The 19,924-nt window shown below is 33.1% G+C and overlaps 1 protein-coding gene and 1 long non-coding RNA gene across 2 annotated transcripts in view; both read left to right on the plus strand.

Annotated features, from left to right (window-relative positions):
- LOC149895407 (uncharacterized) overlaps nucleotides 1-19,924 on the plus strand; it is a 270,965-nt gene that overhangs the window by 125,256 nt on the left and 125,785 nt on the right. The gene's annotated exons all lie outside the window — the stretch shown is intronic.
- On the plus strand, nucleotides 33-15,526 carry LOC149895416 (uncharacterized). Its single transcript, XM_090118930.1, has 9 exons — nucleotides 33-210; nucleotides 2,513-3,703; nucleotides 3,973-4,051; nucleotides 4,641-5,673; nucleotides 7,865-8,328; nucleotides 10,117-10,321; nucleotides 10,897-11,080; nucleotides 12,441-12,617; nucleotides 14,934-15,526. Exons 1-9 carry the CDS (start codon nucleotides 121-123, stop codon nucleotides 15,105-15,107), a joined length of 3,597 nt encoding a protein of 1,198 aa, XP_089975056.1. The 5' UTR covers nucleotides 33-120; the 3' UTR covers nucleotides 15,108-15,526.

Here is a 19,924-nt window from a genome sequence, read left to right on the forward strand (position 1 = left end):
TAAGTTGGTTTATACATTTCATTAGTGAGCTACCTACTTCACGTTTTTGTAAACTCGTAAAAGTTGTGTTTGATAATGTAAATATATGTGAATAGTGCGTGTTGTGTTACTTATTGTAAAATGGATAAATCCGAAAAAACAAGAAGTAGGAAAGCAAAGCTGGTACCGAGGGAATGTCCTGATTCTGACGATGAATTAAAAGAATTGCAGGTAGATACCTCCATCTTGCTAAATGAAAGTAATCTTGACACAATATTATCAGCTATTTATTTAGAAGGATAACAATACATACCTACTTATTATTTCTTCTATATTCATATCTCATTCATGATTCAATTGGTTCGAAATATTTTTGGTGTGAGGGTAGAAATATTAATATTGATTTTTTATAAATACCTACGTCTTATTTAGAGTGGTAATTAACCTATCATAATACTATGAAATTATCGTTAAATTATTAAAGTTTCCTTATTTTATTAATTTTGTTTGAAATTCGCACTGTAGAATCTGAATTATTAAATAAGATGAAGCTTTCATAATTCTCTATTACACTAATTAATTATAATATATTATAATTCTTAAAAATAAAATAATGTTATGTAGGTATGTTTTTATTACAAGCATTGATAGTACCTACTTTTCAGATGCCAAATTTATTAATTGTATCGAAAATGTATGCAATTTTGAGGTTCATTTTGTGAACTATGTTTATTTAAAAAACAGAATTATCTCACAAACTATAGATTAAGATATATAAATTACTAGCGGTCCGCCCCGGCTTCGCCCGTGGTACATATGAAAAATAGATGTTGGCCGATTCTCAGACTTACCCGATATGCACAGAAAATTTCATGAGAATCGGTCCACCCGTTTCGGAGGAGTATGCAGACTAACATTGTGACACGAGAATTTTATATATAAGATGATATTTGCACTCATTAATATAACAATATTTTATAGTTTAACTAAAATAAATTCATAAAATTATTGTATTGTCACATAACCTTGATAGATATGTGCAAAGCTTGAATTACATCTGTCCGTATCTATACTAATATTATAAAGCTGAAGAGTTTGTTTGTTTGAACGCGCTAATCTCGGGAACTACTGGTCCGATTTGAAAAATTCTTTTGGTGTTAGATATTCACTGAGGAAGGCTATAGGCATATATCATCGCGCTAAGACCAACAGGAGCGGAGCAATGTGGGTGAAACTGCTGGGCACAGCTAGTAAAACTATAAAGTGAATCAAAACTGTGTCTAGAGGAGAGGAGAGGTTACATACAAACATAGAGACGAAGCTAATTGGATCATGTTAATCCTACTAATATTATAAATGCGAAAGTTTTTGAGGATGGATGTGTATGTGTATGTTTGTTACTCTTTCACGTAAATACTGCGCAACTGATTACAATGAAATTTAGCACACATATAGAGGGTAACTTAGACTAACACAAAGGATAGGTTTTATGCCGGAAATCCCACGGGAACGGGAACTAGGCGGGTTTTTCTTTGAAAACGGGGGCGAAGCTGTGGGCGGAAAGTAGTATGTATATTCCATAGTTGTTTGAAAAAATCTTTCTTGTTTCTAAGTCTAATATATCTTGATAAATTCTTCTCGATTAATCGGTATTTTAGTTTTGTTTTTAGTTTCTCCATGTGTTTAAATACCTTATTCATAAATCTATTAACAATGTAAACAATGAACAAACATAAATTAAATAAGTTTGAAATAATAAATATGTATAGGTATTTAAAAAAAAAGCATGCTTATTTATTTTTATTTGTTGATTACTAAAATCTCAAGAAAGTATGGTATTTGTCATTGATCATTAATTAAAGTACAGTAAGATTCACGAAAGATGACCATGGCGCAGAAGGCATATTTTAGGTCCCTATGGAGGTGCAAGGTGAGGCGCTTGATTTAATTTTAAGGCGGAGGATTTAATTTTAAATAAATAAAAAATAAATTATTTAACCAACATTTTAGTATTATTTTGTCTTATGTCTTTTCTTCATGAGTGAATGTGTGCAGACGACCGCCATTTGTGGTCATCTTTCGTGAATCGTACTGTAAAAATGTTTGAATTAAATCTCTTCAATGTATAGAAATTGAGTTTAAAGGAATCACTAATGAACAAACTTACAGGTGAAGAAACTAGTAGAAGTGTGTCGATGAAAATAGGTTTATTTATTCTTTTGACATATGTACATAATTTTTTTTATTGCATCTATATTTCTTATTTATAGTTATAAGATTAATTTAAAATTAACAATTAAAAAAATAAAATATAAATTTTTTAAATTCTACCCTCCAAGTTATTCAATATAGTGTAAAACAAAGTTGCTGTCTGTCCGTCGCTATGTATGCTTTAATCTTTAAAACTATGTATGTTTATCAGCCATTTAGTTTCCATAACACGAGCGAAAGCTTAGTATGGGATCAGATTGAGCTGTATGCGAAAAATGTGCTGAAATAAAAAATACATTTATCTATTTGTTTCTTTTTTCAGTATGAAGTGGAACAAACACTCGCTAGAATTAGAGGTGATAAGGGAAGTACATCAAAACAACAGGCACAACCACAGTTCTCGATCAAGGTGGAAGTCGAGGAGTGTGATGAAACCAACGCAGATGTAGTCGAGCTTGACAGTTCAGATGACGAAGTAGACATAGAGGCAGATGTCCACAACCTAAACCTTGTTAACGTATTGAGAGCATCCCATAACTTCATTGAAAACAGTACATGCAAAGCTGAAAAAATACTCCACATCGAGGTGGTAAATAACTGCAAGCCACCGCCTGCACCACATGTTAAGAGTAATCATGAACTCGCCTTCGAGAAGGCGTTGACTCGATGGAGAGATTGGTTCTCATTAGCCTCCGACTTGCGAGAACCACCGCTCATATACAAATGCTATATTTGCAATCTAGCTTGGTGGCATTTGAGCGAATTTCGCAATCATATATACGTGCATGCATTCAAAACATTCCGGATCGGTCTTGAAATTTCAACCTGTGTGGAATGTAACATTGTAGCATACCAAAAGATGGACAAAAGGTTTATAGACCCAGGTACTAAATGTTGGAGATGTGGACAGCCCGGTAGCAAACATAATAAGCCAAAAAAATGTGCTGGATGCTCGAAGGACCTTTTCTCTTGTCTCAAGTTAGCAGAACACCAGTGGTACTGTGCCGCGTTCAAAGCGAAGCAAATAAAGGTGTTTCAGAACGCAAAAAAGATGTACAAATGTCATCTGTGTCCTAGATATTACTTTCAGGAAGAAAGCCTGCTCGATCATATGGTATTGAGGCATTCAGTACGAACGGATCTGCCCATAGCGTGGTCTCTAGTGTTTTGTACAGAGTGTCAAGAGAATGTGGTAGATTACAACCACGCATGTCCTGGTAAAGTGCCGAACATACTATGTATACACTGTAACAAATTATTTCATTCGAGACCCCTTCTAGCGTTACACAAAAAAGTCGTTTCGAGGCATCCGCAGATCTGCAAAATTTGTTCAAAACGTGTGTTCAAAGGATGCATGCTGCCGGTACATATGACGAAGCATACGTCCAATTATTTATTACTGTATAAATGTTTAATGTGTCCAAAACCAGTGTATTTCGATCCGACGAGACTGTCCCCGCATTCTGAGGAAATACATGGAATGACGAGTGGTGGTTATGTGCCTCATGAATTTGTAAGTTGATTTTTTTAATACATATAAAAATGAATGTTTGTCTATATGTTCTTTATATAATCGTAAACTATACAACATCTTCAGCAAAGCGTTGTGCATGAGCCTAAAAAGATTTTTTAAGTTGGTTTCGATAGTGTATAGGTGAAGCCGGGATACACAGCTAGTTACTTATAAAAAGTTCTGATCATAGGAGCAGTACTAGTTTAATAATCTATATATATATAAAACTCAAAGGTGACTGATGTTTATTAATTTATTTTATTTTGCAGCTGTTTGTTCCGAAGACCTTTTTTGAGAAAAATTCTAACCAACCTGCTAAAGTAAATCCAATACCCACACTGAATATAAGTAAGTATCCATTTTATAAATAAACTAGTGGTCGGCCCCGGCTTTGCCCGTGGTACATGTTTTAACTATCCTATCTCTCAAGTTGGATCGAACTGCACATGGTGTGCGAATTTTATTATAATCGGTTAAGTGGTTTAGGAGTCCATTGAGGACAAACATTGTGACACGAGATTTATATATATGTATTAAGATTTTAATTTCTTGTTTATGAGGTTTAATTAAAGTTTTCATTGCAAAAACTTGGAAATAACATAATATTACAGTTCTTACAAATAAATTTAAAAATTTGATTTTTTTTTTGTAACTGTATGTAAGTATATACCTTCACTATCACTACATAGTGTAAAACAAAGTCGCTTTCTCTGTCCCTATGTCCCTTTGTATGCTTAAATCTTTAAAACTACGCAACAGATTTTGATGCGTTTTTTTTAAATAGATAGAGTGATTCAAGGGGAAGGTTTTAGTATATAATTTATTAGGTTTAGACAAAGCGGGCGAAGCCGCGGGCGGTAAACTAGTTAACCTTTAAACCAGCCATATTTGCGTTCTATTGAATGTGAGAAAATAACTAAAAACCGCAATTTATTAGTTACAGGTGATTCTAAAAAGACAGAAGTATTCCATTATAATATAATGAAAGATGGTAAAGTTACAATTGTAAATGCAAGTGCAAGTGCAACAAGTAATAATAGTGATGATGTAATTGAAACACAACCTAACATTGAACTAACTGAAAATATACTCCCTAATAATGAAGTAATCACCGAACATATAGAAACACCAAAAGAAATTGAAATAAACATACATACGAATGTAAATAATGATATAATAGAAGGTGTTCAAATTAAAAAAGAGATTGACGATACCCAAGAAATGGAAGTTGATAACGATACTGAAACTGGACAAGAATGTTTGGACGCAGTTGAAAATCTTTTAAGCAATATTAAAACGGAAGTCGAAGTCCAATTAGATTCTGTCGAACCAGAAATGTGTCCAATAGTAACTAATGTGGTTAGTGTCGCGAATATTAATAATGTAAATGAAGATAAGGAAACTAATATAGAAGAAAACACAGAAACTGGTCAAAACAATTCAGTTAATACAGAAAATAATACTGAAAAAAGTCAAAATGATTTAGCGACAGAAAATATACCGTCTACAGAACTTAATATACCCATTGATGAAGTCACAAACAGTATAAACATACCCAACCCAGTTGCAAATATAGAAATAAAGCTAACATATCAAGATGATAGCTTAAAAATAAAAGAAGAACCGTTACCGGACGAAATTCAAGATGTCAATTTAAAACTAAGTGATATACGCAAGATATATCATATAGATGTTAATTTAACAGAAAATCCGACAAACGAAATTAATATCAAACAAGAAATAAATGAGATTGACATGAACGGTAAATGTGAAAATAATTGGGAATTATTATCCGACGTATTTGAGAATTTCAATGAAGTTAGACAAGAAACAGATGAGGAATGTGAAAACGATTTGATTATTATTGAACCGCAGGCAGAAATACTTACTATTAACTCGGAAGATGATTCTCCTAGTAGTTCGGAGAATGATAGCGAGAGTGGGGAAAATGATAATGGGGATAAGATAAAGTATGTTACTTTTATAATATATTAAACTTGCAATCATTTATATGTACATAATATACAATAATACTTTTATCCAATACTATCCCACTTATATTATAAATGCGAAAGTCTGTATGTTTTTTTATTACACAAAAACTGTAAAACCGATTTTCATGAAATTTGTCACACACATAGAGGGTAACTTTGATTAACACATAGGATAGTTTTTATTCCGAAAATCCCACTGGAACGTTTTTCATTGAATACGCGGGCGAAGATTCGGGTGAAAAGGTAGATACGTAATAAGTAGATAGATTACCAACACATTTGATTTTCAAAAACGACACACTAACGAGCACACGTTTAGACGTCAAAGTGAGATGACATGATTCAAATATCGTATAACTAAAAAGAGACGAAGTAAATTCTTGCTAATCAGCCACATTTTAACATGTCACTACCGTAGCGCCTTTTTAGTTATTATTTTATTGCTCATATCAGAGAGATTTAGTTGTTTTTGATCTAAAATTTTCAGAGGATGTGGGTTCTATTGTATTTTTTTTTTTTTCTATACTGCAACTTAGCCATCTGTTTATGTAAACAATAATCTAATATGGTCTCTGATTTTCATCTGTAAATATGTTTATACACTAAGATTTGCGTCCAGTGACGCAAAGCTCATCATTTGTCTGCGAATCTTATCGCAAGATCGGGTATGCTATTTCTCTTCAGGCGAGAAAATCTCACAGTGCCCCCTCCCCTTCAGTTCAGCAGCTAATTTATTTATATGGTGTCCCAATCTGCCTTGATATTTCTTGCTGTTTAGTTCTATTTCTTGCTTCACTGTGTGCAGGTTGAGATCTAAGTTCATACATTTATTGCTAATGTATGGTGGGATGTTGAACATAGCTCTCATAGTTTTATTCTGGAACCTTTCGAGAATTTCGATATTGCTATGGCTGTTCCCCAGAGCTGAATGCCATAAGTCCAGATTGGTTTCAGAATAGCTTTATAGATAGCCATTTTACTGGCATCATTCAACTTTGACTTACGTCCGATTAGCCAGTACATACTACGTACTTTACAGTCTAGTTGTTTGCGTTTGGTCCATATATGTTAACGCCAAGTAAGACGACGGTCAAGATGCATTCCCAGATATTTTGCGTCATCTGATTGTGGGATCTCTTTGTTCATAAGTTTGACAGGTGGACAGGTTTTCGTTCTAAGTGTGAAAGTTACTTGTACTGATTTATCTGTATTAGCCTTCATGCGCCATCTATCAAGCCACTCTTCGATGCGGGTAAGGTGATATTGTAGTTTAACTGAAGCAGTATCAGGGTTTTCATTTGTAGTTAGAATAGCCGTATCATCTGCGTAAGTAGCAGTAATGGTGTTGGGATCAGTTGGTATATCGGATGTGTACAAAAGATAAAGTACGGGACCAAGTATGCTACCTTGAGGCACTCCTGACTTAATTTCATGCATGTCTGATATATCAGAATTATATTTAACTTCGTAGCATCTATTAGCCAGGTAAGAATTTAGTAGTGGGAAGAACGAATGTGGGAGCATTTTTTTAATTTTGAAAAGAAGCCCGTCATGCCACACTTTGTCGAACGCTTGGCTTATATCTAGAAAAACTGCGCAGCAATATTTTTTACTTTCCATCGCTCTACCTATAACATCCACCAGCCGATGTACCTGCTCTACGGTGCCGTGCCCATCTCTAAAACCGAACTGATGAGTTGGTATTATCTTTGCTAAATGTTCTTGCATTCTGTTTAGGATAATCTTTTCCATTAATTTTCCAATAACAGGAAGCAGACTTTTCTATTGTATTGTATTCATTTGTTTCATTGAAAAAAATATTCAAAACATATTTCTGTGAAAATCTCTTCCTCGCGCTTGTACATGCTTTAATGTTTTGGGTCCATTTCTTAAATTGTCATCAATGCATTAATAGCACAAATGCAATTTACTCATCTCGTCACTACATATGTAGTACAAAACAAAGTTGATAAAATTAATCAACAGATTTGTAGGATTTTTTTTAATAGATACAGTGATTCAAGAGGAAGGTTTTAGTAAATAATTTATTAAATTTTAGACGAAGCGGACAGCTAGTTAGATTGTTAAATGCTGAATTCACTTATATCTATTTATATTATCCCCACTATACATAGACGTCTCCTAAATAATATTTTCTTACTTTCAGACGCTACCAATGCAAAAAGTGCCACTTCAAAGGTGTACACAGAGAATACGCGGTGCACAAACGCGAACACTGTCCGAGAAAATATAGACTCCCACGGCCAGACATACATACAACTAAATACCCTTGCTCCACCTGCAAAACGAGCTTTGCAACGTTCAGAAAGTACCTGAGACATTTCTCCGTTCACAAGTTCCCGAAACACGCGTGTCCTCAATGCTTTTGTATAAGCAGTTCGCATATAAAGCTGGATCAGCATGTGTTGACACATATGCGCAGTTTATTCGTTAGTTATAGATCGTTGAAAGTGAAACGTGCGTTTAAGTGTAAAGTGTGTGAACTGATTGTTGAACGTGAAATGTTTTTCGAACATTGGGAGGGACACTTGAATATAAAAGAGTGGGGGTTTAACGAAGTTAAAGTTAAGGCAGAGATGGATCATGAGCCTGGTGTACGGAGGGTTATAGGTACGTTTTGAAATCCTACTAATATAATGAATGCGAAAGTTTGTGAGGATGTATGTTTGTTAATCTTTCACGCAAATACTACTGAACCGATTTCAAAGAAATGGGTATGTAGGTAGCTGTAAAACCGGAATAAAACATAGGCAACTTTTTATACTGGGAATCCCACAGGAACAGAAACTAGAACGCGAAGCCTCGGGCGGAAAATATCTAGTCAACAATAGTATAGTTATTCAAAAATGAAATAAAATAACGGATTTAAAACGCGATTTAATTATTTAACTATTATTTATCCCGACTTTTCACACACTTTGCAGCTAGCATGATAAAATATATAATGAATAAATAGCGTTTAAAATCCGTAAAAATCTTTAATTTCAAAATTTATTATAGTACAGACTACCATAGTTATTTTTTGAAATGAATAATAGTTTAGTTATGCTTTGAAATAAATAAGTGTTGTTATGTTTTGAAATATGTAGTATATTTGAAATAAATGTTCAGTCTTTTGTATACGTTTACTAGAGAACTCTGCCGGCAGAGTTTTGCTCTGGACTTGATTTTGAGTATTTTTACTCATTATTTGACAATGAGATATAGGCATTATAAATGCGATTTATTTTCATGAAAATCTCTCAATCATTAATTTAAAAAGCTGCCCCAGTTAGACGTTTTTATGCCTTATTGCCCCTTTTTCGTGTTATATGTCTACCTTGTGTCTTAACAAAAACATAATGAGCCCAATTGGTCGAGTTTTACGCTTAGCAACATATTTTCAAATTTATTTTAATTATATAGACTGAACATTTCTTTCAAATATAGGTATGTAACATATTTCAAAACAAAACAACATTTAAAGCTTATTAGACTTTACTAAATTCAATCGTCTAAATGATTCAGTCTAAATTCAGACTAATGCAATCGCATTTAGGAAGGTAGGTTTCTAAATTTAGTAAAAAGTACGGCTACTGACCCACTAAATCATTTAGGAACCTAATTAGAAATCCTGATTTAGACGACTGAATTTAGTAAGGTCTAATAAGCCTTTTAGTTGGATCACATATAAAGTCTTGTATTCTTTTGCACGCCTCATAAGCGAAGCGTTGAGGTGGGTACTACTGTCACTTCGCGCAAAACATCTGATTTTTCAAACTTAAAATGTCTTTATGTATCATACATTGCACTTGTAAGATAATACGTACACACACATATTAAGAAAAAACACTATTTTTAACGTTCATGATATTTTTGATGTCATTTTTGTTATTTAAACTAGTTAAAAAACAGTTTAAAAAAGTTCTGTCTTGGACGTCCGTGTGTCTGTATGTGCGGATCCTTTTTCTTGTTAACACGATAGCGACCGAAATACTTTACTAATCGAGTTTTTTTTTTCTCTTACGCTTGAGTATGCTCAGGAATAGAACCCTTTCATTTTTCAGGGTCTGATTCGATGTGGTTTAATTGTTATTAAATAAACAAAAATAATAATTAATAAATAATTATTAAAAAAAATTATGAGGCGTGCACTTTTGGATTTTCCAAATTATTATTATTTCTACCCTATTCTAAAAATATTATGTTTTTATTTTGTCTTACAACTTTTTGCGCTTCTTTGCCTTTCTCCCCATGGTTGCCTGGCAGAGATCACTGCATAGTGATAAGGCCGCCCTTTGTGCTTTCTTTAATCTTATTTTTGTAACCTTTATGTATATTTTGTTTCTTGCACAATAAAGTGTTAAATAAATAATAAATAAATAAAGTCGATTAACATTAACATGACTCGTATTCCAGAAATACTGACGCACCCGGATAAAATGGCGAGACAACTGTCCGCAAAGTACAGGTCGTGTGTGGTTTGCCTTCGTCGTTTCAACAGACGGAATGATTGTATGCGACACAATATAGAACATTTGTTACTCGATGCGTTCAAAAATAAGGTTAAATACGCTAAACTCAAGTGTCAGATTTGCGGGGAGGAATTTGAGAAACCTGAAGGGTGAGTGACTATTTTATGGTTATTTTATTTATTTTATGACTATTTATTTTAGACTATTTTATTTTATGTCTATTTTATAGTCTTGTGTAAAACCGTGTCGACAGACCGGTTGGCTTGGTTGGTAGTGACCCTGCCTTCCAAGCCAGAGGTCGTGGGTTCAATTCCCACCCGAGGCAAATATTTGTGTGATGAACATGCTTTGTGTCTGGATGTTAATTATCTATACAAGTATTTATTTAAAATTATACATGTATGTTTATCAGCCATATGATTTCCATAACACAAGCAAAATCTTAGTGTGGGATCAGATTGTGCCGTGTAGGAAAATTGTCCTGCTATATTTATTTATTATTTAAAACTAGCTGTGCCCTGTGGGTTTACCTGCATTGTTCCGCTCTTGTTGGTCTTAACGTGATGATATATATATAGCCTATAGCCTTCCTCGATAAATGGACAATCTAACAGGGATATAATTTTTCAAATTGGACCTGAGATTACAAACAAACAAACATACTATACTGGTGCGATTTGAAAAATTCTTTGTGTACATGTATTAAAAATCCATTTTTTTCCAGTTTCCGAAGTCACTTACGCTATCACGCGTCGTTGCCTGTGTATAAATGTGAATTATGCAATAAGACATTTAGTGATTCTAGTAATTTCTCGAAACATAAGAAAGTCCACAATCTCCGGATAGTTATATGTGATGTTTGTGGAAAGAAGTTTAATAATAAGATCTGCTTGATCAAGCATTTGGAGGTATGTTGGTTTTTTTACATGATAGTTATTTTTTTAAGTGAAACTTCTTTATCGGGGTTGGACAAAAATTTAGTGTGACATTTTTGCGTTACGCTGTCTATGCGTTACGCCGTACGCGTGACATTTTTGCGTTACGCCGTACGCGTGACATTTTTGCGTTACGCCGTACGCGTGACATTTTTGCGTTACGCCGTACGCGTGACATTTTTGCGTTACGCCGTACGCGTGACATTTTTGCGTTACGCCATACTCGTGACATTTTTAAGGTCATAAAGAAGTTTCACTTCTTACGTGTGTACTCTAGTACACGCATACATTTTTATTTACATTGAGTTACATGTACTACGTACTATAGAGGACATCGCTACTACACTATTTGTAACACGAGTTAGAGTCAATCGTCTCAAACTCATTTTTTTTTTTGTTACATTGATTGGTTTTAATCAATTATTCATATTTTTTTATAAGATAAACAATATTTATTTGTTACATTGATTGGTTTTAATTTATAAGTAATAAGAGGCAGAATATCTACAAAGTGTATGACTCACTAACCGCCACGCTTGTCGCACAGATTTTGTTCGTGGTGCCCGCTCTAGTAATAATACCTCTATGTTTTTTTATCATATTTTTTACATATTTTAGTCGCCCAAAATGTATGCATTTGTCTGTTAAATTGTTTTGCTGGAAGAGATTGCTTCCAGTAATAAAGAGAATGTTATTTATTTTTAATCTCTGTCATAACTAATGTAGAATAAACGTTTTTCATCCATTTGTTTATATTCTGAGTTCAGTGCATAAAAAATAAATAATTGTTCGTACATTTTTTGTTTTAACTACTTGTGTGTGTATATTCTTCAAAACTCAAAGGTTTATTAAACGCTAGCTTACCGCCCGTGGCTTCGCCCGCTTTGTCTAAAACCTAATAAATTATATACTAAAACGTTCCTCTTGAATCACTCTATCTATTAAAAAAACCGCATCAAAATCCGTTGCGTAGTTGTAAAGATTTAAGCATACATAGGGACAGAGAAAGCGACTTTGTTTTATACTATGTAGTGAAGATATCTACTAGAAGCACTTTTTAATCGTCGAAAAATATTTATCGGTTCCGAAATAAGTTTCTTGTTTAATTTGATATTTATTTTTAAAGTATTCGAGAAAGTAAATAAATGAGTACTTTTACTAAGAATTGAAAAAAATCGAACACGGGATGGAATGGATTTATATGAAAGACGCGGGTTCGAATCCCGCGTCGTGATCGAATTTTTCTATTCTTTAAAAATAATTCTCAAGTTTCTTGTTTATTATTGAAGATATTTTAGTTTCGTGATATGAATATTCATTCATTCATTCTCAGGGCCACTCAAACGCGGAGCCGGTTACTTGCATCAAATGCGACAAGCAATTCTTCAGTGAATCCGCTCTACGGAAACACAACCGTCAGATGCACGACAAAGTGTCGCCGAAGTTCAAGTGTCAGCAGTGTCAGCTGCGGTTCCTGTCACTTAGGGAGAAGTGGGATCATTTGTGGCAAGTGAGTTGATAAAAGCAACAAAAAAATGAAAAAAAAAAATACTTTTTTTAACTTGTAAGACAGTAGTAGGTTAGGTTACGTCTATTTGACCATTTGCGATATCTAAAAAAAATGTTATTTTTCCTGGCAAGTAGATACAAATAATATTGTTAGAAATAACACGCGAGGCCGGGTTAAATATTAGTTTGAATGTAATAAGAATGTACTGCGATTCTACACAGCTACCTAATTGATGTAGGTAGTTGATAACAAATCGCAGCAAGTCAACGACTATTAACAAAGTGAGGGTAGTTGGGTCGAACGTCGTATAAACAACGTCCGAACGTACGAATACGTACGGTTCGTACGAATGCGCCACGAATCAAAGGAACGCGGCATTTTATAGTATTCGACAGCTAGCATGTTTTGACAGGAAATAGTGACAACTATTCATCCACGAAAATATTATGGGTGTCTTCCGTTATGCACTGCAACCACTGCACAGTGCTATCACTGTAGAAAAATTCGTTCCGTTATGGACTGCCAGTATACTGCCGCAGTACCCTAGGGAAATTTATGACGTCATTAATCGCCGCCATATTCTACTGTGAGCACTGGCGTTTTCGAGGTAAGGTACTCGCAGTACTTTGATCACGTGATCAGTCCACAGAGCAAGTAATATGATCAGTCAAAACCACTCGAGTGCCTAACGTCTTATAAACAAAGCTACTTCTAATCAGAAAATTTTAAAGTTCTGTAATTAGTTTGGATTAATAAATAAAACAATGGAAGAATTGCAAAAATTAACTTTATTAGACTGTGTTGAAAATGTTCAATACGAGCTGAAAGTTCTTTTTTATTCTTTTTTATGAAAAAGTACTTACTTTTATTATATTATAAATTCAATTTACAATTAATATTAATTAAAATATTTTTAATTGGACAGAACTCCAAAACAGTTTATTTTTATGTTCTAGAAAACTTTAATACACTGATTTGAATGCTGCTTCAAAAAATGCGGCTGACAGTATACTGGATTGCGTTCCGTTTTAAATCGTAACCAGTATAACTAAAAAAAAAATCGTTTAATTCGAAACAATACATAAATACAAAAACAAATTAGACACGACGATCGCCTCAACTAGGAACATACCTGTGCTAGAGACGATCGACGCCTTCCTCTCCAGACTTAGCCAGTATTGTTTAGTTAACTTATATACTAGTAGACTTTACATATTTTATAAAGTACAGAATAATAAGAAACAAATTGATTTTTTAAATAAGGTTAATAATAACATTTCGGGCATGCAGTTTGTGTGGGTGTGTGTGTGTGTGCGTGTGTGTGTGTGTGTGTGTAAGTGTTGGTGTTTGTGAGTGTGCGTGTGTGTTGTGTATGTTCGGTTATTTGAGAGATTGTGTGAATATGCGGATTCTTTATATATATATTATGCGTGATTGGGATTAAACTTTCATAAAATCTTCAGTTTCGCTGTAAGACAAGGTAAGTAACAAATTGGTAATTTTACCGGCTATAAAGGAACGGCTTCACAGTATACTGAATTGACGTCACACCTTACAGTGGTCGCAGTGTATAACGGAATACACCCTATATCAAAAGTTACGTCTAACAAAATAATAATACGCAAATGACACTAAAGCGCGTGACACACGGTGAAGATACTATAATATTTTATCTTAAGATGCTGTTATATTTTATATTACAGTATCTTAAGGTATCCGGTATCAGCGTTCTGACCATCATTTTTCTTTTTGTCATAGCGTACTAAGACCCCTGTAGAACCGCCATCCTGTTACAAATGACGCGAAATTTTGTGGGTCATTTGTAACAGGATGGCGGTTCTACAGGGGTGTGTGACGCGCTTAATAAATGCGAAAAAATAGCTTTTAGATGTCTAGGTTAGGTTTTAGAATGGTGAAAAGATGGCGAGTGTATTAGGGATAGAATAGATGAAAATGTTGTTTTTTTTATATTTTTAATGCTAAGAAGAGAGATATTTTGTGTGTATGTATATTGAAATGAATGTCATAAAAATATTATATTAACAAACTAGCTTTCCGACCGCGGCTTCGCCTGCTTTGTCTAAAACATAATAAATTATATACTAAAACCTTCCTTTTGAATCACTCTATCTATTAAAAAAACCGCATCAAAATCCGTTGCGTAGTTTTAAAGATTTTGCATACATAGGGACAGAGAAAGCGACTTTGTTTTATACTATGTAGTGATTACAAACATCATATTTTTTAAAAGCCCTATTGCATCATTTTTTGCAAGTTATATAACTTCACCCTTTTTAAATATATTTTGTTACACAGGTACACAAAGAAAGATCAACTAAAGCGGATTGTTCAATATGCGGGGCGGAGTTCAGAAGGGCCCGTGACGTCAAAAACCACGTGGACAAAGTTCACCGCAAGAAAAGTGACGGAAAACAGGAAAATGCCCTAAAAATTGAGTTCAACGTTTGTGATATGGAAGTTGTTGAGTGAAAATCGTTATAAATATATCTCTATATATTTTACTAGCTGTGCTCCGCGGTTTCACCCGCGTGGCTCCGCTGCTGTTGGTCTTAGCGTGATGATATATAGCATATAGCCTTCCTCGATAAATGGGTTATCTAACAGTGAAATAATTTTTCAAATCGGACCAGTAGTACCCGAGATAAGCGCGTTCAAACAAACAAACTCTTCAGCTTTATAATATTAGTATAGATAAAAAAGAGCGTACGTGCCGAGCATACGTGTAAGAAGTGAAACTTCTTTGGCAAAAACCAAAATCTTCGTCAATGACGTGACGGTATTGCCATGACGCGATTGAAATTTTACTCACAACGCGCCAAAGAAGATTCACTTCAATATGAAAATTGGGAAATAATTGCGAAAAGAGAAATTGCGACGTTTAAAATTAAAAAAAATCTATTTTGACTAGCATTAATGTATAATTAAAATTTGTTCCAAATCAGTATAACATAACGGTGCATTAACATCAAACTAACATAGAGCTAGAGCATTCTTTCGTGATCTTTTAGTGTAAACGAAATCGCGTATTCATTGTTTTTCAGTATTAGAACATTGCATAGAATCTTTTAGAACGCACTCAGAACAACGAAAGAATGCTCTACGCCTGTTTACACTAAAATAATTTGATATAGTGGGGTTAGAATGAGCATTCGTTTGAAGAAAATGCACCGTAACGCCAATATTAATTAGAAAAAAGTAATATGACCGCCTCCTCGGTACAGCTGTTGACGCATGAGCGTAACACCGAGGGGTCCTGGGTTCGATTCCCGGTGGAGACGAAGAAAAAAAAATGTTGGTCTGGTAGGACACAGAAGGCTGATCACCTACTTGTCTCTAAAGAAAATCAATCAGTGAAACAGATGTATAAATGCCTGCCCCTTACCCCACATGGGACTTCACTTTTAATATGAAAAATATATTATTTGTTGAACGAATCTGCTCAAAAAATTGTCGCAAAACTAGAGTTGTAAAAAAAATGCCCAATTATCGAAATTTGATCTGGCAATACATTCGCTAAACCTAATATTGCATTGCATTGTAAATTATATGAATTATATTTTGATGCAATTAAAAAAAAGAGTTTTTGTCCAGAAATATCTGGATAGTCGATTTTTTATGTTAAGAGGAGGCTCCCTAACATAATTTCTGGCACTGAGAGACCGGTTACGGTAGTACGCTAACACAGCCGTAATAAAGTTGAATATCGCGTGCGCTCTTTGATCAATCCTTATTTCGTTTATAACTAAAGTAATAATTGATCTAGAGAAAAAATATCTTGGGATTCGATAGTAAACTCTATTTTCTTACTGTTAATATTTATTTTAGTCATAAAGTCCAAGTAAATCTTTAAAAAAATGTAATAATCCTTAAAAAAGGCATAATTTTTGAATAAAAAATGAATCGAGCGAAAATGTTACAATTACGTAACTGTCTTGTACATCGAAAGAAAAAGACCCAATAAATCATGTACTAAAGTTCCATTTTGATTGTATGTGTGACTGTTTCAGAATATTAATGCAAATTCACATATAATTTAGGGAGCCTCCCCTTAATAAATGTATTATTATTTTGAAAGTGTTGGCAACATTGCATGTTAGTTAAGTTTTTTTTATGAACTAAATTAATTAAATATATACATAATAAAAAAAGCGTGTTTGTCGAGCACACGTGTCGAAGCGAAACTTCTTTGCCAAGATAAAAAAATACAGAAATCGTCGCCTTACTACATGACGTGACGGTATTGCCATGACGCGACCTTGAAATTGTTCAACGCGCCTAAAGTTTCACTTCAAAAGATCCGTCTTTTCTGATTGAATTTTGTTTTTACATGTATAATGAATTTAATTTTGACATTGTTGGCAATACATTGCATGTTACTTATAAAGTTGAAGGTGTTGCTTGTTTAAATATTTTTTAAACATGAACTTTATAATGTGTGAATAATAATGTACATATGTTTGGTTTTTTCATAAACTTGATTGTTGACATTTTAAAGAAAATGTCTAAAAGAACTTTTCATTTGTTAAGGTCTTATTGAAAATGTGTATCTATGTATAAAAAATAATGCTAAACACAATGTATTTGGTTTGTATTTAATGAATTTTTAAAAGTTCTTAATAATTTGTCATAATATTGATTTTTTTCAACGCCATGATATATTTTTTTTATTGAGTCTGGTAAAAGAAAATATTTGGAATAATAACTGGTTTTTTGCTGTTTTATTATAATTATTATAAGTATACATAATAATTATTGATAATGTATGTTAAGTTTTAGTTGTAATTTATTCATAAGAAAATTTAAAATGTATGTATTTTTTTCATTTACTTGAAATAAAAATATTTCTCTTCCAAAAATTTTTCGCTTTTACTAGCTTCATGTAAATTTAGTTTAAAAGACTATTATTTTCTGTATTTTACATTGAATTTAAATACTCTATTACGAAACATCTATTGTATGTATTTTGTAATAAAGTTTATTAATTATTTTTTATTTCTTGTAAAATTTTCATATGATGTAGATATTCTAATAAAAATGGCCATGAAAATCGCTTCAACCGTTCTAAACTGATGTAAGTTATGTTTCCTACAAAACTGTATTAGATTTTATTATAATAAAATCGCTTTTCTACTGCTATATTATTATGAAAAAGTTTAATCATTACGATTTACGCTCTATTTCTAAGTTTCAGAAAGATTTGGTAATTACTGTGCATGTTAAAAAATAAACTGAAAATTCCAACTCTAAGAAGAGCACTCTGAGTGGAAATTAATTGTTCTGTATATTTATTTTAAATATGACATCTTATTTTTACTCCTGTGCACTTCGAAAATAAATTGTTTTTTAATTATATATGATTTTTATTTTTCTCAATGCTGGTAGAGGTGGCTCTATATTATATATTATTATTGGCATTATATATTTTTAGGGTTCGAACCAAAAAAGGAAATAACGGAACCCTTATAAGATTACTTTGTTGTCCGTCTGTCTGTCAACACCCTTTTTCTCAGGAACGCGTGGAGGTATCAAGCTGAAATTTATATAGAATACTCCACAGACCCTTGATGCTGTGAAAAAATCAAACGTATAGGCCAACGCAATAAAAAGATACAGCCGTAAATCCTGAAATTGTTTGCAAATTTCGACATTTGCAAGGAAATCACAGCTACAGAGTAGTTTTCGTGTATACAGAGTCATGAAATTTGGTAAAATGTAACGTCTTGACGTCTTATAACACAGATATAGGAATAATTGCGAAAATCATGAATTTTTAATTAAAAATATTTTTAAAATTTTTAAACTTTCAACCTTTTTACTCGTATTAAATTGATATTCACATCAAAAACTCAGGTCTATGATACCTATAAGCTATAATCAAATCAAACTTCTATGCCAACACAATTAGAAGAAATATCAATAATTAATTATTAAAACCGCATATTCTAAAACTCACAACTACTTGCAAAGAAATCAAAACCTACAAGGTACTTCCAATGAACACAGTCTTGAAATTTGGTCAAAAGCAATGTCTTATAGCACAGAAAAAGGAAAAATTGCTAAAACCATTGCTAAAACATAAATTTTATCAACAAAAGTAAAATTGCTAAAAACATAAATTGTTACAACATAATAAAAAATAGGTTTGTTCGAAGCCCTCGGTGCGCGAGTCCACACGCACTTTGCTGATTTATTTTTATTCTTATGAGTTCAGTATCAGAGACAAATACTTTGAGTTTTATTCGTAGACAGAGAAACTAATTTATTGTACACTAGCTTTCCCCCTGTGGTCAGAAAATTCCCATAGGATTGAGATTGTAAAAGTAGCCTTTGTCACTCTGTCCAGCACCCTATCTATCCCCAGATACAAAAATAATTTCAGCATCATCATCATCATTTTAAGCAGTAGGTAGGTATATGATATGAAGTCATAAACACTTCCAAAAGATTACATAGGTAGGTAAATATTTTCTTATGTTGATATTTAGGCATATGAGTAATAATCCGTACTAATATTATAAATGCGAAAGTAACTCTGTCTGTCTGTTACTCAATCACGCCTAAACTACTGAACCAATTTGCATGAAATTTGGTATGGAGATATTTTGATACCCGAGAAAGGACATAGGCTACCTTTTATTGCGAAATATGTACCACAAATGTAAAATTGTTTACTTGTGTTTTTAAATATGTACTTACACAAAAGCTTCTTATTAAGTCACAGAATAATAACTAGTAGCTAGTTAAGTGTAGTTGCGAGTGAAAAATTTCAGTTTTGTATGTTCTTGAATCTTGGCCAATTTTGGCAATGCATTTCAGATGTATTACTGATTGATTTCTTAGTATTCATGTTACTACTGTATAAACTATAAGGATATCGTTTTTAATGCCTGGCTAGTCTTTATCGGGAATCGAACCCATGACTGGCCTATTGTTATACTTTAAGGCCGTGTACGCGGTCCGTGCGCTGTTTGGCTCAAATATGTGATTTTTCAAACCAGATTGTCCATCAACCTCTTATCTTACAAACATATGAATTACTAATAATTTTAGGAAATTTTATTGTCTATGTAGTTAGTTAAGAGTTTTTTTCAATTAATACAGTATTTCTGAATACCATCAAGATAACTGAGCCGATGATTACTTGATTTCACTTTTAGTGTCAATTTCGAAGCTAAAAATATCTGAAATTGCTGACAGATCTAACACACAATTATTTTTAACTAACTGCAAAAATCCTTATTAAAATAGTTAGTTAAAAGATTTTTTTATTTTGGACTCCTAACTTA

This window comes from Colias eurytheme, chromosome 31 (assembly GCF_061535395.1).
Source record: "Colias eurytheme isolate Ceu_HAF_F1 chromosome 31, ilColEury1 Martin Lab GWU primary, whole genome shotgun sequence".
In the NCBI taxonomy this organism is placed as follows: Eukaryota; Metazoa; Arthropoda; class Insecta; order Lepidoptera; family Pieridae; genus Colias; species Colias eurytheme.